Source organism: Arvicanthis niloticus, chromosome 3, assembly GCF_011762505.2.
Source record: "Arvicanthis niloticus isolate mArvNil1 chromosome 3, mArvNil1.pat.X, whole genome shotgun sequence".
NCBI classification, from domain to species: domain Eukaryota; kingdom Metazoa; phylum Chordata; class Mammalia; order Rodentia; family Muridae; genus Arvicanthis; species Arvicanthis niloticus.
In genome coordinates this window covers 84,180,236-84,200,061 of record NC_047660.1, presented here as the reverse complement: position 1 = coordinate 84,200,061, position 19,826 = coordinate 84,180,236, and the positions used below count along the sequence as shown (strand labels likewise).

Genomic DNA, 19,826 nt, shown 5'->3' with positions numbered 1-19,826 from the left:
GAGAGACTATGTCTTAAAAATAAGGTAGAGCACATTGGAGGAAAACAACTAATATCGAGCTCTGGCCTCCACATGCACACTCAGCCCTGCACACATCAAACAAGTTTATACAACACACAGAACCTGCAGTCACCTTTTATCAAGCATTGGCAAGCCTAGTTGAACCAGAATTAGAAGAACCTTTGTCTAGTGCCCACCCTGTCCGCCTGCCTTTTCTTTTTTCTTTTTGTACTGTTGTTCCTGCTCTTTATTAGCCGTCCTTAATTTAAGATGAAATATTGCTATGTTCCAAACTCTTAAACTCCAAGCTGTACTCTGACCTCAGCCTGTTCTAAGCAGTTGGAACAACATTGTACCCAGATTCTAGTCATTCATTTTGAAGACACAGAATCACAGTTTTCGAATGGCATTCTTGGGATTGTGCAACTGGAAACCTAGCGGCCTCATTGTTTTTTTTTTACTGCAGTGCTCTGGATCCTTACATCAACTGTGGTATAGATCACAAAATGGAAAAACAATTATAAATACGACAATGATAGTATTGGTTCATTATGAGATAAGTAGACTTTGTAATAATTTGTTTTAAATGTAGTGGATCTAACCATAGACAATTAAATTAAATTTCAGACATTACTGGTATGAGACAGTTACATTCTAATAAATAACAGTACAACTTCTATTTAAGTATTCAAACTTCAGACTTTCAAGGTTTGTTCTTACACAGACGTTCTTAAATACTAAGTAGTTGCAAAGTATCATCTTAAAAAAGACTGCAAGATGATTTTAGTAACAATGAACCCCTCCCAAGTTTCATACTATATTAAATGTCCTTCAACTAAAGCAATTCAGTGTGAAAAAAATCAAGTTAAATAATCACTAGGCACATTTATGAATAATTCTACTTCTGAATCTCAATGAAACTATTTACTTTTATTCCAGATGGTCAAACTACTGTTGTCCAGAGGTGCCAATATTAATGCTTTTGACAAGAAAGATAGGCGTGCAATCCATTGGGCAGCATATATGGGTATGTACTTTTTAAATTTACTTTTGGAAGTATATTTAGAGGAGATAATACATTTTGGTTTTTTAAATTTTTGTATTTTTAATATAACTGAGGCATAGAGTATCTGAGGTTGCTACCCAAGCAGAACAGGCAGAGGAGATGTGCTATCCCAGTACACTAGATCTAGTTTATTAAAACTGAGAAGAGACATCACAGATGGTGCCCTGGGATGTTTAACTTACGATGGGTGTTTACTAAAAGCTCACTCTCATATCCATCCTCCTTTTACTGGATTGTTAAAGTGTAAGTTGTGGAGATGCATTGAGAAGCATCTTATTAAACTGGAGGTAAAGCTGAAGTGATACTGTGTTTGCTTTGCACAAGGCCTTCAGTTCAATCTCTGTCACTACCAAAAAAAAAAAAAAAAAAAAAAACCCTAAACCCTTTTATTATGAGCTCCGTGTGTGTGTGTGTGTGTGTGTGTGTGTGTGTGTGTGTGTGTGTGTGTTTTCTCACATGCGCATGTTTTGTTTTGGGTTTTTTTTTTTTTTTTTTTTTTTTTTTTTTTTTTTTTTTTTTCCTTCAAGACAGGGTTTCTCTGTGTAGCCCTGGCTGTCCTGGAACTCAGAAATCCGCCTGCCTCTGCCTCCCAAGTGCTGGGATTAAAGGCGTGCGCCACCACTGCCCGGCTTTCACATGCACATGTATGTGTGTCAGATCAGCTTCCAGAATCATTCCTCAGGAATTTATCTACCTTATTTTCTGAGTCATGGCCTCTGACTAGGACCTGGGGTTATTAAGACAGACTAGCCAAAGAACCCCAGAGACCTGCTTGTTTCCAACTCCCCAGTGCTGGGATTGGAAGTGCACACTCCCACCCCTAAAGGTGCCATTTTAGACACATACCCTATTTTGATGGCCAAAATCTGAAAATGTGATATTTAGTGCCAAAAATATGTACCTCTCCTTATATAAGGAATTTTTTCTTTTAATTGAAGGTAAAATAGCCAGAAGTTCTGTTTCATCCTAAAGTCTTTCACTTTATGTAGATTTTTTTATATCCTTAAGTCTTTGAATACTTTTCTGAGTAGTCTATTGTAGGTTATTCATTGGGACAGTCTAGAAACAGTGTGTATGATTTTAAACAACACATTTTGTGTTAAAAAAAAAAGTATGTACAGTAAGTGGAGTATAATCAGCCTTTCACTTTGAAGGAATTAGGTTTGATCTAACAAACTATTTTCATGAAATGAAGGCTAGAATAATAATTGTTTGAAGTTTAGATTCTGAAATAGTTAAATGTGTGGACCTCAGTCTGGGCCTTAGCATGGCTTGGTTGTCCTTGGTACAATGGATTATGATTAAAGGGGTATTCTTTGTTTTGGAGACAGCAGTACATTCTTGATCTACCATGGTTAGGTAATTTATCCTGAGCAGAATTCCATTTCTTTCAAATATTGGAGCTTTGGAAGTCCAAGTGAGGGTTCTGTCATCTGGTCTGTACCTTTATGTCATGACCTGACAGAAGACATCATCACAAGGTAAAAGTGAAAGAAAGAGATGATAAATGATCTTGAGATAGAGGAACAAGATGTAGTCAAGATATCACTCTAGAAGTAAATTGAGTTTAGTTATTCTCTCTACCAATATTTTTCAAAAAATATTCTAAATTCTTAGCTTTTTTAATCATTTTGAATTACAGCATGAATTATTAGTCAACATGCATTAGAAAATTAATGTGCTATCTTACATTTTTTAAATGTATTTGGAATATATTTAATAATTTCTATGTGCTGATGGTTTTTTGATTGTTTCTTTTATTTTTTTAAAAATGTATTTTCAGGTCACATTGAAGTAGTGAAATTACTTGTATCTCATGGAGCTGAAGTGACGTGTAAGGATAAGAAGTCTTACACCCCTCTTCATGCAGCAGCCTCTAGTGGAATGATCAGTGTAGTCAAGTACCTTCTGGATCTCGGAGTTGATGTAGGTATATAGATTGAGCACTATAAATTAATGTATTCTGTGTTTTTGTTACTCTGTTGTCAGAACTTAGGTTTGAAAGATAACAGTAATATCTTTGTCCTTTTACCAAATCTTTCTCTTTTCACTAGCTAGTATACTGATATGATCAATATATGTGTTTAAGTGTGGATTACTATCCTGTGATGAAACACCATGACCAAAAGCAACTTGGGGAGAAAGGAGTTTATTTGGCTTATGCTTTCATATCACTGTTCATCATCAGAGGAAGTCAGGACAGGATCCTGGAGGCAGGAGCTGATGCAGAAGTCATGGAGGAGTGCTGCTTTCCTCATAGCTTGCTCATCTCACTTTCTCTAGAACCCAGGATGACCATCCCAGGGATAGCATCACTCACAATGGGCTGGGCCTGTACATCAATCATTGATTAAGAAAATGAACTATAGGTTTGTCTACAGCCCAATTTTATAGAGGCAGTTTCTCAATTGAGGTTCCCTCCTCTAAGATGACTCTAGATTGTGTCAAGGTGACATAAAACTAGCCAGTATAATAGATAATTAGACAAACTATGTAGAGTTAAAACCCATTCCAAAGATGAGTGATTTGCCCAAAGTTTCTCTTTCAGTTCCTGTAGCTCTGTTTCTTGCAGTTCTCTGGGAGGTAGCTAATTAGACACGTGTTGACTAGGTAGCTGTGTTATTGTCAGTTTTCCGAGCCAGTAAATCTAACTTTATTTTAAATGACATAGCATTATGGAATACACAAAAACAAGAGAGGAAGACAGCAAAAGATGTATTATAAATTTTTATATATATTATGTATGTGTGTGTACTATAAACATATAGTACTACGATTCTTTCTGGCTAGGAAGGGATGCTAATCTCTTGGTATATAATCCCTGAATAAAAATTCATCTAGCTTTTATGTATCATACTTTATAAAAACATGTCTTTTACTCCCACTTGCAATAGATTTACTTTTGGGAACAGTTTCATTGTATAGCCCAAGTTGGCCTCAAATTTGGAATCCTCCTGTCTCAATTTGCAAGTACTTGGGTAATAGATGTATGCCACCATCCCTGCTCTACTGTTATTTACTCTAGGAAATGTGACTCGAGCTTACTGGTTTTTCAAAGCAGTAGATAAGGAGAAAGGAGAAAACAGAGAGGGAGACGATAAAGTCTTGATTGCAAAAGCTGTTGAAAAGTATGTGATTCTAGTTAGACAAGACATGACAGGACTGTAAGAAACACTTTACTAAAAACAAAGAAGACATGAAAAATATGGGAATTAGACGTTGCAAAACACCCAAACATATTGTTGTGTGGGACATCTTGTACTAAGAAGTACAAGATGGCTACAAGTTTTATTTTGTTAACAGTTCTTGTAGCTCTCTTTCAACCAATTAGCATAATGGCCTTTAAAGGATCTCTGAAATAGATGAACAAGGAAGGTGTCCTTGCCTCCACTCACCATTTATGATGAATTATCTCTTAGCTCAAAGACTTTTGAAAATACATTGTTTTTATTTTCTTAACTCCGTGGAGGAATTTAACATTGTATGTGTGAAGCACATTCTTTAAATGTATGTAGCCCATTTAAAACCAAACTGCCTATTGTTAGGTCTATTATTGTAAAACAACTTTAGCATTATAAACCTCATGTTTGTATTTATTCCTGTTTTCTATAACTAATAATTTAAAACAGCTTATAGTAGTAATAGGGTTACTTCACATTCACACTGTTTCCTATAGATGAATGAACCAAATGCCTATGGAAACACACCTCTTCATGTGGCCTGTTACAATGGACAAGATGTTGTTGTCAACGAGCTCATAGACTGTGGTGCTAATGTGAATCAGAAGAATGAGAAAGGATTCACACCTTTGCACTTTGCTGCTGCATCAACACATGGAGCACTGTGTTTAGAACTTCTGGTTGGCAATGGGGCCGATGTCAATATGAAGGTATGGAACAATTAGAATCCATGCTTTAAGTATGTAGTTACGTGTCTCAAACAGTATTCATAACATACCTTCCAGAATTATAAGTCAACTTAATATGGATAAGGCCAGGCATGGTGATGCACAACTTTAATCCTAGCACACTGGAGCCAGAGGCGGACAGATCTCTCAGTTTGAGGCCAGCAGAGCTACACAGTGAGACCCTGTCTCTATTGTCAACCCCAGCACTCCTCCCAAAAAGAATATGGATAAATTTTTAAAATATTATGCTGAATAAGAGAAAGAATTTTATAATTTTTCCCTCTATGTAAGATTCTAGAACAGATGGAATTCTATTTATTTGAAGTTCCAGAATTTATAGTTAGGAGAAAATAACAGATCAGTTGTTGCCCATGAGAAGGAAGGAAAGGCCACCTGGGCAAGGGACATGAGGACACCTTATAGGGTAATGAAGCTGCTTTGTACTTTGACAGGGCTTTGTGTACTCGTGAATACCCACCGTGGGTGCTTTTAAGATTTGTACTCTTCATTATCTGTAAACTTTGTTTTAGAAAGGAGACTCCAGATATTGAATAGTGATACATTTTGATTGTCACACAATGACAACACTTGAGACTACCTCTAAAGCATCAAATAACTATATTGATAATGTGATAGACAACATGGAGTAAAGAATTAGTGCTGGTATGTGTATGGATATTCATGCTGTGAGACTTTTGAAATTGTTTTTTTTTTTCTGAAATTTCTGTTACAAGATTTTACATGGTGTTAGAATAGAAGCATCTTTTTTACACATAAAGATAAGTCACTTGGCCTTTTGTTCATAATTGCTTTCAGGAGTAATGTAAGCATTTTAGAAATAAGTTAAAATTCAGGAATAAAAATAAATTTATCTTTATTGTGTAAATCTGTGAGAAACACAGGTAACCAAGATTTCAAGCATTATTATTTTATAGTCCATAGTCATTCTTGATTGTTAAAAGGTATTGTCACTGTTCCTGGTTTATTCATCAGTTCGTCACTTAAGCACTTGACAAAACCCATCTTGTGTTATGAAGAAAACCACAGTCAATCAAATTTGAATAGCTTAGGATTAGTAAAACTATGTCAGCTTACAAATAATGTTTACAAAGAATTTCAGCCCACTTTGTATGTGGTTATAGATGAACACGGCCTTGCCTAACTACAGCAAAAGCACTGGCCTCCTCGAGAAGTGAGGCAGCATTAATTCTACCAGGACTTAGTTTGTTTATCCCCACCCCCAACTGAGGCACAAATTTATTTCCATCATTCTCAAGAAAGGAAGACCAGAAAGTATCATTAAGAGTCTCTATTATGCTTTGGGTTAAGCTGTCTTTTTTTTAGGTTATTTTACATTTTACATTATCTTATTACATGTATGCATATTTTGCTTTCATATATATTCCTGGTGCCCACAGAGGCCAGAGCGGGAGTCAAATCCTCTGGAATTGAAATTTCTTGTGAGTCACCATATGGTGCTGGGAGTTAAACTGGGGTTACAGTGCTCCTAACTACTGAGCCATCATCTCTCTAGCCCCTAAACTGTCTTTTTAAAGAATTAATATTTAGCGGCCATAGAAATAATCAGTAAAGTGGCTTGGCCAGCAGGCCTGAGGACTTTAGGCCAATAATAAACACTGTCTTCAAAAACAAAGCGAGTGGCTTCTGAGAACAATACCTGGTGTTCTCTGGCCTCCACATGTATGCATATTCACATTTGCACAAGTGAACACATACAAAAATACACATTTATAGATACACAGTTTTGCATACACTTGTAATCCTAACACTTGGAAGCTAAGGCAGGAGGAGGATGATTTTTGAGGCTACCCTAAGGTATATAGCAATACCATGTCTCAATTAGAAACAAAAGATGTATGTATGTATGTATGTGCATGTATATATGTGTGGTTTCAATCTTTAAGACATGTAGTAGCATTTTTTTAAATTGATGACAGGTTTCAGGTTTGGTTTGGTTTGGTTTGAGACAAGGTCTCACTGTATAGCATGACTGGCCTAGAATGCAGACCAGGCTGGCCTGGAACTCTTTAGAACTTCCTGCACCTGTTTTGGGAGTGCTGAGTTTAAAGGCATGCACCACCGCACCCAGATGATCATTTTCACTTGAGTTTTTCCCCAGCCCAGAAAAATAACAAATATTGTGTGGTAAGGAGAATTATTTTTCCCCTAGAGATAAAAAACAAAACAAAAAACTCAATTTATCTTAATAGACTTCAGAAGCAAAAGATTAAATCTAGGTTTTTTTTTTTAAGTTTCTATGATACATGTTTATGATAAAATATCTAAAATTACACTAGCACCAATGTTTCATGGAAATAATGAAGGCTTACTTATTCTATTAGTTATTATAAACTTTTCAGCTGTGGGCTGCTGTATTTAAAGGATAAACATTAGATTTTAAAGATCACTTTCTATACTAACTTGATACTAAGTCACTGGGTTCACGTCAGTGTCTGTTGAGAACTCTTACCTATGGTAGTTTCTGCTTGTCTTTTCTTAGGAAATTTAAATTGGGAATCTGTTCTCTAAAAGGTTAAACTTATAAAATGCTCAAAATAGTGGACATAATGTCCTTAATGGTTTGTAAAATTCAATACTAGCTTTTGTACATCACATGAGGACTTTTTATTAGTTGGCAAAGGGTACATCTTAGTGATTAAGCAGATTTGAAGGCAGCATTGTACAATAGATACCACAAAACTAGCCTAATGGTTTGTAATTGCCTTTACAGTTCAGTTGTCTGAATTATATTGGGGCTAAATTCCATTGAAGCATGTTCTTATGTTGATGACTTCTGAAATGCTATCTAGCTCTGAAATTGTACAAAGATTATTGATAGCTCTAGGTTTTCAACCAACAAGAATTCTCAGTGCCCACCCACTCCTTTTGTGCTGGCAAGTCTTTTACTTTACACAAGCTAGAGTTATCTGAAAGAAAGAAAGAAACCTCACTTGAGAAAATGCCTCCATAAGATCCTACTGTAAGGCATATATTTTCTTGATTTCTTTCTTTTTTGTTTTTTGTTTTTGTTCGATTTTTCAAGACAGGGTTTCTCTGTGTAGCTCTGGCTGACCTGAAACTCACTTAATAGACCAAGCTGGCCTCAAACTCTTGAGATCTCTGCCCGGAATGCTGGGATTAAACACACAGTAGGCTTTTATTTTTCTTAATTAGTGATCCATGAGGGAGGGCCCAGCCCATGTGGGTAGTTTCATCCCTGGGCTGGTGATCCTGGGTTCTCTAAGAAAACAGGCTAAGCTAGCTATAGAGAACAAACCAGAGGCAGGTGGATTTCTGAGTTCGAGGCCAGCCTGGTCTACAGAATGAGTTCCAGGACAGCCAGCGCTAAGAAAATGAATGAATGAATGAATGAATGAATGAATAAAAATTTTAGCCAAACAAAATATATCGCACTGAAGTTTAAGCATAAAACTACTATAAACTAACTATATGACTTGTGTTGTTATTACTGGGTTTTGATAACAATTCCTAGAATGTTGGTGATCTTTACTTGCTGGCAAGATGGCTCAGCAGATCAGGGTACTTACCACTACCAAACCTCACAACTTAAGTTTGATCCCTGGAACCCACATAATAGAAGAAGAGAAATAACTTCTGCAGGTTGTCTTCTGGCCTCCACACATGCACCATGACGTTAGCATATGTGCAAAAATAAATTACACATAAATATATGTAAAAAATTAACTTCTACCTTGACTCTAACGTGATTTTAGAAGGCTAAAGGCAATCTATTTTCTCCAATTTAAAGAAAAATAAATGTCCTCTCCTACTAGTGTTAAGGCATATTTTTCAACTGGTAATTTTAATTTCTTCTTCCTTTGTACATTACTTTGTATATATACCTTCTATAATCATTATGTAGAAAGTAAAAATATACTAATGTTCTCGATAAGCTTATAGAGGTCCATCTCTTATTAGCTAGAAGACATTGGAATTTTTTAATCTCATGCTCTGTTTCCTCACTTATAAAACAGAAGTAATAGTATATTTATATATACATTTTATTATATTTATATACTTAGAGCGTATAGTGCGTGCGTGTGTGTGTGTGTGTGTGTGTGTGTGTGTGTGTGTGTGTTGTACGTCTGGGCATTAAGCTTAAGTCATCAGGTTTAGTAGTGAGCTCTTCCATCTCCCTGGCCTGAAAATAATAGTATTTATCTATCTGAGGGTTATGAGGATTAAATGACTGACATATATGAACTATTTTGAAATTATACCTAAAATGTGTTTAATACCTAAAAAATGTTAACTGAAGTCATATCTATCAAATTTCACTGTATTATGAATCCTGTTTATATTTTTATTTGCTTTGCTTTTATGACTGTGAGTAAAATTAACTGTGAGTAAAATTAACATTGAGTGGAAATGTCTGTCATAGTGAACATTTTTGGAAACCTGAAACTAGAATGCTTTTGTTAATATCTTTGTGCTTTTTTCCCTTATTAAAGGAAGTTATATAAGTGGTATTATTTGGACTGCAACAGGCCTATAAGGTATAGATAATATCCTCATTTTCAGTTTGAGGAAGTACACGCTCGTAATTGTTAGGCAGCTTGTCCAAACTCATGCTGTGCTTCTGGAGTCCACATGCACACATGCTCCTCATCTTTTCCTCCCATGCCTCCAGAGCTTAGAAATCCCATAGATTGGATTAAGGAAACAAGCTGGGCATGGGAGTATATCCCTGTAATCTCAGCCCTCTGGAGACTGAGCTGGGAGGATCTGAAGCTCAGAGCCGTTCTAAGATATGTAGTGAGTCTGAGGTGACTGTGTCCCAAGACAAGCTAGAACAGTTATAGAATCAAATACCTTGGTAACTATTCATGAAAAGTTTTACAGAGATAGTACAAACTTGGAACATTTATCATAGTACATGTACAGACCTCATGCTGCATAGTGCTGAAGGATTTGTATAGTTAACTCACTAGAAGACTTTAGAGATTTAAAAAAAATCATTTAACTAGGAAGAAAATAATATCACATCACTCAGGAATTATTTTGCATTTGAAATTTCTTCTGAACTATAGAGAAGTACAGCCAGCAGTCTGATTATCTTAAATAATTCAAGAAAATAGATAATAATGTTGATTACAAATGATTATGAACAAATGAAGACATGGTATTTAAAATAACTTCTAGTGACCTAAGGTGGGAGGTGACACTCAGGAAGCATATCGTGACTGTAGCACTTGGGTTATGATGCCCTCGGTGGAGCCATCTCATAGCCTATGTTATCTTCCCTCCTGTAGGATAAAAATCATAACATTATGCTTTACAATGCCACACAGGATTTGTATAAATAGTAAGCATGGGGATTTTTTTGTGTTTTTGATTTGATATGCATACTAAAGAATAAAAAGCCAGTTTATGCTTTAAACAGCTGGTTTACGTTCATAAGACTTGCTTCTTGTATATTTATAAATTTATATAAAAATACCTAAAGTACAACTAAGGAATGCACATTCTGGGTATAGCATAGTAATTAAACAATTTTCCTTTGTTCATTATTTCAGAGTAAAGATGGGAAAACCCCACTACATATGACTGCCCTCCACGGTAGATTCTCCAGATCACAAACCATTATCCAGAGTGGTAAAAAGTATTTCTGTTTGTTTCTTTTATTTTTTCAATGAAATTTGGGGTTGGTGGTTTTTTTTTTTTTTTTTGTCATTGTTTGTTTTGTTTTGTTTTGTTTTTTGTTTGTTTGTTTGATTGGTTGGGTTTTTTTTTTAATCCACAAAGTGAATGGCACTGTGGAATTGCCATAGCAGTGTGTATACAGTTAAGATTTTATTTCAGATTTCCTGAAAATTAGTACAGGATAAAATACGATGAATATATATTATTCAGATATTTCTATTCTCCTGAATTATTAATTTCCTTTCTTCTCTTTTGAGGGAATAGTGGAGAGGAATCTCCCTGCATAGCTTTGTCTGACCTTGAATTCACAGTCCTTTTAACACATATACCACCTTGCCCAACTGTGACTTATAGATATATTTAGTGTTAACCTTTTCTTTGCTCATTATTGCTAATTGGAAAACTACCTTTCTGCATGTAGTATAGATTAACATGAACTTTGTTGCATTTTCACTTTTCCCTGTTTGAATGCTTTTTGAACTCTTGGAGTTTTAGTTTATTTTCTGCACTTTATTCTCTTGTATTGGAATTAGTACTAGACAAACTAAACTTTTAAATAATTGTATGGCCGTCAATGTAAATCTGTTTCTCAGACCACATTCTAAAGGACTATTTGTTAATAGTCCTCAAGATGTTTTGTTGCTCTTTTTAGGTTTTTATTTTATGTACATGAATATTTGCCTGAATGTCTATCTGTGCACCACATGCATACAGTGCCCATGATGACCAGAAGAGGGTGTCCGATTCCCTGGGACTCAAGTTACATATAGTTGTGAACTTCAGTGTAGGTGCTGGGAATGAACCCAGGTCTTCTGAGATAATATCCTGTGCTCCTAACCAGTGAGCCAGCTCTCCAGCCTCTTGCTGGCATTTAGCAAACATTCTTTTATGTGTAGGTGTGCTGTATGTATGTAAGAAAGAGAGAGTGAAAGAAAAGTGTACAAGTGCTGTGGTGGACATGTGGGGATCAGAGGACAACCTCAGATATTAGTCCTTACCTCTCCCTGCAGACTCACAGGCTTCCAGGGCTTCTCATTCCCATCTCTCAACTCATCCTATGAGCATTTGACTTACAGATGGGCACTACCATATCCAACTTTACATGAGTTCTGTTCCTCATGTTTAATGACAGGCACTTTGCCAACTGAGCCATCTCCCCAAGAACCTCTTTGTTAGCTTTTTGTTGCTAGAATTCTACAAAGGTGGAAAAAGCTCATGATCCAAAGATTTGTAAAGTACTGTAAGCAGTTGTCTTCATGAAGCATAGGATTGCTCTAAAGTTCTGCTCTAAAGCAGTGTCTTTAAGCATAGTGGTCTCTAGACTCATTGCACCCTAGAACCCTTCTGTTAATTTAAATATGTTTAAATCATATACTCAATTAATAAAACTTTTAACTATACAACTATACAGTTGGTAACTCCAGTAAATATGTTGTGAATGAAGTTGGTTAGGTTGCTATGTCCGTTTCTTTATGCTTAAACATTTTACATTACATTGCATTTAAGAGTTTTGGCCAACGTGTATATAATCTAGTGTCTGACATGATGCCCTTTATTGCAGGAGCGGTAATTGACTGTGAAGATAAAAATGGGAACACCCCTTTGCATATAGCAGCCCGGTATGGCCATGAGCTGCTAATCAACACTCTTATTACAAGTGGTGCTGATACTGCAAAGTAAGTTAGCACTCCCAGGAGTGCTGAGAGCTGTGCGGAGAGGACAAAGCTGGTGCACTAGAGTTGGGATGGGAATTGAATCTCAGCATTGGAGTTGGGGTGGGGTGGGGGGGTGGTTGTTGTTTTTGTTTTTGACACTGATAGATTGAAAAGGTTTTATGTATAATTTTATTTGATTAGTCAGTGTGGCATGTTTTTACATTTCTGTTTCTTTTTCCTCCAACATAAATAATACAAAGTTTTGATAAGAAATTTAACTTTTGTCCCTTTGTTTTCAAACTAGAAGTTCTAAAAATTGTACATACCCAAATGCTTTTCTTGGATGAGCTGTAGATAGTGGTTTCAGACTAATCTGCAGAGATCAGGAATTCCCTAGTTGCTGGTACAAAGTGCCCCCCACCCCCCCAACCCCAACTTCTTTAAATAATAAGAAAGTTTGCTCTTAATTGCTTTACATATTAAAGTTGTCCTCTAAATTTTTAAAGTATGAATTATTTTGTGTATATTCTACAAAAGTCAAGATCATACTCAAGTTGGTATTTCCAAGTCCTGTATGTCATGTTATATATGGTGATATGCTATTATGTACATGGTCTTTGTGGTTCAAAGTATATATTAATATTCATTTAGCAATCTATCTAGAGGCTTAAGATTTTTCACATTTCTTTAGATAGCTCTAATTTAAGTTATGGGGTTTAATTTTACTGTATAAGGATACATACAATATTCTCCTTATTTACAGTTAAGTTGCTTTCCAATTTTCAACATTACAGAATGACTGAGATGAGCTCTCTTGAGCATATTACCTTGCAGAAATGGTTTTAAATGGTGGGGTAAGATGGGCCAGAAGTTTTGTTCCCTGAGCAAATACATTTTGTTTGGGAAAAACTGTGTCAATGACATAGCCCAGAGGTGCTGCTGGGCATTCAACATTTACAGTATAGACACATACATGCAGTGCGTCTATAACGGTGACAGTGCTGTGGTTAGAAAAACAAGCTTTGGAAAAAGAGAGCTGGGTGATGAATTATGCTGCTTCTCAGTGACTGCCCAGATTTTTCCCTAAAGTATTAAGAAATTTCTACTCAACCAATTATCTTTTACTTAAGTGATATCTTTTATTTAAATTATATTTTTCATGTGTTATAATGAAGTTTCTGTTCTATTAATTTAAGGCGTGGTATACATGGAATGTTCCCACTCCATTTGGCAGCCTTAAGTGGTTTTTCAGATTGCTGCAGGAAACTCCTTTCTTCAGGTAAGTGGAACCTACACAGACCGGTTTGTTAGTGCATGCTTGCTTGTTCTGGGGTGGACTGACTCCCTCCCTCCCTCCCTCCCTCCCTCCCTCCCTCCCTTGTGTTGTCACAGTTACCTCATAAGCTCTGAGCAGTGCTTTACTGATTCCCTTAGTTAATTGGTCCATGGGGTGTGTAGTGTCCATAGAGCAGCTTTTACCCAGTGATGACAGTCTTCTCTTCTTGTCCTGTTCACCTAGTCCTAGAAGCAAAACACCGTACCTGCATGTTTCATTCCTTTGGGTCTTCATTTTGAGCATTAAAAGTCATAACATGAATATCTTACAGGCTCATGAAATTATTAATTCATTACCAGTACTTAGTTTTAAATGTTATAACTAGTTGGTATGGATTTTTGTTAGTATTAATGCAACAACCTATGATCCTTATTAAGTGCGTTGAATCGCTGACTGTAAAAGATTTAATTAACTTTAAATTATTTTCTATTTCTCAATATATGAGAAAGTTAAATATTAGCACCCATGTTTACGGAAATAAAATAATGAGGTTTCAATACAAATATTGTAGAATGAGACACACACTCTTCTGAGGTTTAGGAAGAAATTGTTTTTGTTAATATGTGTGAGATATTTAATGTGTAAATTCATTGTTGTGGGGTTTTTTTGAGTTTCAACAGGTGTTCATATAAAGCTCTTCATCCCCACTTAGCATAAACAAGAATGTGAAAAGTGCTCCCCAGTATTAATAATAGCCATATCAACAGAATGCATACCCTCTTCTTAGAAGCGGGGGGGGGGGGGGGGTGATTAGTGGAGAGTCTGTAGAGCCCAAGCTAACCTTGAACTTGCAGTTCTCCTGTTTCTGCTCCCCAAGTGCTCAGATGACAGGTATTTACCATTATGCCTGGCTAAAGTGCTTTTTTGAGATATCTGTATACTATACACTTATAAATTTACTTATTTAATGTGCTTGTATAGCCAAAATAACATCCATTCTAAAGTATATTTAATCCCTATAAAAGAAACACCATTAGCATAGTGTGGTATATTAGCCACTTAATAATACAGTTTTTAAAGAATCATCTAACAAAATCTTTATGGCTGGCCTTTTTCACTTTAGGTTCTTGAAGGGTCATATTTGTGTCTGTTACCAGTACTTCATAGCCTATAAAAGGAAACATTACTTTTTATATGAAAAAGTAATTCCTAAACAAATAAAAATGTTCATGAAAAAATGTTCTTTTTCTTGTTGACTATTATTCCCATGGCACGCTGTAGCCTTTTAGAAATTAGAATAGTTTTGTTTGCCTGCCTGCCTGCCTGCCTGCCTGCCTGCCTGTTTATACAGGTTTTATACCATGTTACCAAGGCTTGCCAAGACTCGAGTGTCCTCCAGCTTTAGTCTTCTGTGTAGCTGGGACAGTGAGACTGCAGGTGTGAGGTGTGAGCCATCACTCCTGGCAGAACTCTGCAGACAAGCACTACATGGTTGTTGTTTTTAGGTTTTTGTTTATTTTTTGTAATGTTATGCATTACTAGTGTATTTTTCTTTATTCATTTTGTACGTTAAGAATATATGTTTGTTTAGGGTTGAAAAGAGCAATGTGATACTTCACTTCTTGATAAACTATCTTAATGCAAAGTAATACATCTATAATATTACATAAGAGAAAAGATATACATTCATTTTTACAGGATTTGACATAGATACCCCAGATGATTTTGGCAGAACCTGTCTACATGCAGCTGCAGCTGGAGGGTACGTTAATAGTATTTTTATTTTTTTAAAAAGGTGCAGGGGGGGATTATGGAAGTCATTAGAGTATACATTTAATGTCTCAAGATTGCCTGGGTTAGGAGAGAGAAAGCAGTCATGGAGGCTGTCTCTTTGTTCCTTTTTATTAGTTTTGAGTCGCCACAAAATAGAAACTGAATCATGGTTGGATATTAACAATAGACAGTTCAAGGCAGCAAACATTGTTTTTGTTTGTTTATTTCCGTTGTGTTTTTTGTCTTCTTTCAACCAAGTCATAAGTATTAAGCAGGAAAGAACAAGCCTACAAAAGGAAACACTACTTTTTATATGAAAAAGTAATTCCTAACAAATAAAAATGTTCATGATGATGAGAACATCAGAAATATTATGAATATTCTGAATAATACTATAATATCATTAGAGAGAAAAATATTGATGATGCAGTTATGTCTTGGCTCAGAAGAAGAAATGTTGTGATTAGAACATTTTAGACTAAATTTTATTTAAAGTATTTTAGTTTCCCAAGCATGCCCCCCTGAGATTTTTGAGGCAGAGTCTTGCTTTGTAGCCAAGGATGCTGAACCACTCGGCCCTCCAACCCCTGCCTCCAAAGTGCTGGAATTATAAGCATGCAGCACTTTCCTTATTTGCACTTAAGTTATAAGAAGTACTCTGGGGAGAGCTAATCAGTCAGTCAGTCAGTTAGGTTGAATGGCCAAAACTTCTGCTCTGTGAAAACGTTCTGTTACCGTAATGCTTCTGATAATTTAGATTTGTGTTAAGCCATTTAATTCATGATTTATCAAAAGGGACATTTTGTGAGCATGTTATTTCTAGTGATAATTCATTAATATTTCCTATGATTTTAGAGAACAATTGTGTTGAACCAAGAATGCCACCAAGTCCAAATTACAGAGATGAATTGAACATATATGAATTCCTTCTTTATCTTTTTAAGGTCACCAGAGGACATTTCAGTTAAAAACTAATGTGTATGTAACTTGCCTACAAGGAAAGTCAACAGGCATGCTTTTCATTATAATATACAAAGTTGATGTTGGGTTTATAAAAATCTATAACAAGAATATAAGAATGTCCTATAATTTTAACTAAGGTTCAGTCTGAATAAATAATGATAGTATAGGAGACAATGGGAGAAATTGATTTGCCATTATTATGTGCATTTCAAAGGTACAGGGTTTTCTGTTGTTTGTTTTTAATTCTTTTTAATTTATTGTTTTAAAACCCCTTAAATTTAAGACATTTAAATATAAGTATTGGTAAAAAATTATTTAAATCCCGAGTTCGGAATTTCTACCCTGCCTTTGGTTATTGAATTCCCAGATAAAAAACACACACACACAGCCTTTATGTTTACAACAATTCCTAAACAGCACAATAGCTGGGCAGCTGCCTACCCTCCGTGCTGTTAGAATCTACTTTCCTATCTATAACTTTCTATTTACTGTGCTCCTGCTCTTAATCCAATTGGCCAGCCCACGAGGGTGGGGGAGAAGATAAATTTCTTTACTCTCTAACCCATGGCAGCTTCTCCTTGTTCCCTCCTGAACTTTCTTCCTCTTCCTCATTCTCCTCTCCTGAAAGCCTGTGAAGCTTAAACCCCACCTATGTCTTCTCTGCCCAGCTATTAGCTGTTGGCATCTTTATTTACCATTCACAATTAACTGGGGGCAGGGTCACTTAGGTCATCTATGTCTGAACTTCTCATCTGAAGCAACCAGTTTGGGGGGCCAAAATTAGCATTAGAATATAAGCAGCATCAGGTTAAACCACTATAAAAAAAAATCTCTTAGGATCTCTTAAAAATGTGATCTTTTCTACAATAATATACTTCATTTGTTTATTTCTTATGTGCCAGTATTTATGCATATCACTTTTTAAATGTTAAATATAGTGGGAAGTAATCCTCATTTTAAATATGCATTTATGCTTCATTAAGCCTACCATTTTTATCATAAAAATCACTGGCAATTATACTTTCAAACTCTTTTTTTTTTCCCTTGACTAGAAATTTGGAGTGCCTAAACCTTCTGCTGAATACTGGTGCAGACTTCAACAAAAAGGATAAATTTGGAAGGTAATCTGTGACTTAGGTCCTGTAGAGCAAGATTAAATTTGCCTATTTAATGGCTTGCTTGACCTTTAACTGACTTCTGAAACTTAATTTTATATGTTACACAGCATCTTTTGAGTTATAATCTGAAGTAGGGCCTGGTATATGGTTTATCTTCCTCAAGTGCACAGGGATGGGTTTGCTCCCTAGCACTGCTGAAAGGAACAGAAAAAGAGCACACACATGTATACCAGCCAGCTGAAGTCAGTGGCCTCTAACCCCAGTCTCAATCCCAGTCTTTTCATTGGGTTCTCCCTACAGTCCTAGGCTCCCTCTGTTCTTTTCTTAAATTATTATTTAAGGATTTGTTTTATCTGTATACGTGTTCTGTCTACTTGTATGCCTCTGTACCACATGTGCACAGTACTCATGGGGCCAAAAGAGGATACCAAATCCCTTGAACCCAGGTCCTCTGGAAGAACAGCCAGTGCTCTTAACTGCTGAGCCAACTCTCCAGCTCTATCCCTATTCTTCTTGGTGATAATAATTGCCCCTTTTCTGTAATTAATGGCATGGAAGTTTAAAACATCACTGTACCAAAGTACCTTCAAAAAACTCGAGTACCTAGAACTTTCCAAGTCATTTTTTTGTGAGAGTTCCTTCTTCCCACTACTAAAAGGAAAAAATAGGTTACAAATATATGTGTGATTTTTTTTCTTCTTATTCATATCCTTATGACCCACTGAGTACACTCTACAGAAGAGCAGCTATGAAAGGACAAGTGTTATTGTCTAGCCTTACTGCTACTAGCATTTATAGTTATAGCAGTTGAAGCTTCTATAGCAGGAATAGACATACATTAAAACCATTCAGACAAGAAGTAAATCATTTGTTTGAAAGATGTAGATGACAGTCTAAGTGCTATGTGTTAGCTGGTAAGAACTGTGTGTTAGACTGTGTTCTGGGGAAGGTGTAAATCAGAAGATGTATGGGAATATATTGATGTTTATGATAGTACTCATGTGAAGGGAAAAGGAACAGGCTCGTGTGGTAGGAAGTAAGAAACAAAGAGAAGAAAGCTAAGTGCTGCCTGACTGTACAATAGACCTACAAAATGAAATTTTATAGCTAATTTTTATTTGTTTTTATTTGCACATTCCATGCAACAAATAGCATAGAGGGTTTTGATATTCTTATTCTGAGCTTAAAAGCTTTTTATTTCCAGGGTTAGCTGCATTTTTAAAAATCTCTGTAATAGCTGTGCATCATGGCATATTCCCACATTTGGGAGAAAGATATGTTTAAGTTCTAGGCCAGCCAGGGCTGCATAGTGCATGAGACCCTCAAACAAACAAATAAAAAACTCTATAGTATTTATCCAATAAGGCAAAATAATGTTTTGCTATCATTTTCCTAAGTCAGTGTATTAGAGGGAAAAAATACACTGTAAGGAACTCTGAATTAAACTTACTATAATTTTTGGTTTTTATTTAATGAGATCATAGAATATTTTTATCATCCTAAAATAGTTACTTGTATGTTTAATAGCATTCCATGTAATTTTAGTAATTAGAGAGAAATAAGCTGTGATTATTCAGTTTTCAGAGATTAAACCAGTACCCTAGCTCATCTGAATAGGGAATTAGTCTGTAAGACTGTGCCTAAGTTACTGCTCCAGAAACTGGCATTACTGTTGAGGCCTGTGTGGATTTGATAATAACAACTCTTCTATGCATCTGTTTTTTTCCTCTTTGCTTTTATTACTGAAGACATGGACTGTGGGGCATTTTTGATAATATAAGGCAAGCTTTGTTAAAATGAAAGTTTTTACGTTTCTCAGCAGAATATAATGGTTGTAATTGATTTGGGAGTATAAGTGTAACTAAATGTGTGGAATAAGGGTTAGCTATGGTCTGTTTACAAATGTATGTTTCTGACTTTTACCTTTCTTGTGTTAATTTGGTCACAAAAGATCTCCATTGCACTATGCTGCTGCCAACTGCAATTACCAGTGCCTGTTTGCTCTTGTGGGATCAGGAGCAAGTGTGAATGACCTTGATGAGAGAGGCTGCACACCCCTGCACTATGCAGCTACATCAGACACAGATGGCAAGTAAGTACCATGTGGGCAGAAGAGCATTATTACTTCTACAAATTGACATCTTTGTATGGGGACTGTTTTACTGCAAGTGTGTATTTTCTTTATGTATTCTTATCATCCTTGAATCTACAGTTTATAAAATAAATACATTTCATAATTATTACAAAATTCTAGCTGTTGCTGTCTTCCAAGTATCTGGTCCTTACATGAAAAATCGGGTAGTCTTTTCTCATTCTTCCTGCAAAACAGTATTTGTTTATTTGGTTTGTGATTTGTGGTTTTTCATTTCAGGGTTTCTCTGTG

At 35.8% G+C, this 19,826-nt stretch overlaps 1 protein-coding gene across 3 annotated transcripts in view; it reads left to right on the top strand.

Annotated features, from left to right (window-relative positions):
• The window catches only part of Ankrd28 (ankyrin repeat domain 28), a 134,189-nt gene that overhangs the window by 88,901 nt on the left and 25,462 nt on the right, over positions 1-19,826 (top strand). For all 3 annotated transcript variants that reach the window (XM_034497951.2, XM_034497950.2, XM_076931406.1), the window contains exons 6-14: positions 940-1,027; positions 2,850-2,992; positions 4,743-4,955; positions 10,532-10,610; positions 12,220-12,334; positions 13,510-13,592; positions 15,288-15,351; positions 17,378-17,446; positions 19,395-19,535. In XM_034497951.2, coding sequence (XP_034353842.1) covers positions 940-1,027; positions 2,850-2,992; positions 4,743-4,955; positions 10,532-10,610; positions 12,220-12,334; positions 13,510-13,592; positions 15,288-15,351; positions 17,378-17,446; positions 19,395-19,535 — 995 coding nt within the window. The remainder of the gene's footprint in view (positions 1-939; positions 1,028-2,849; positions 2,993-4,742; positions 4,956-10,531; positions 10,611-12,219; positions 12,335-13,509; positions 13,593-15,287; positions 15,352-17,377; positions 17,447-19,394; positions 19,536-19,826) is intronic.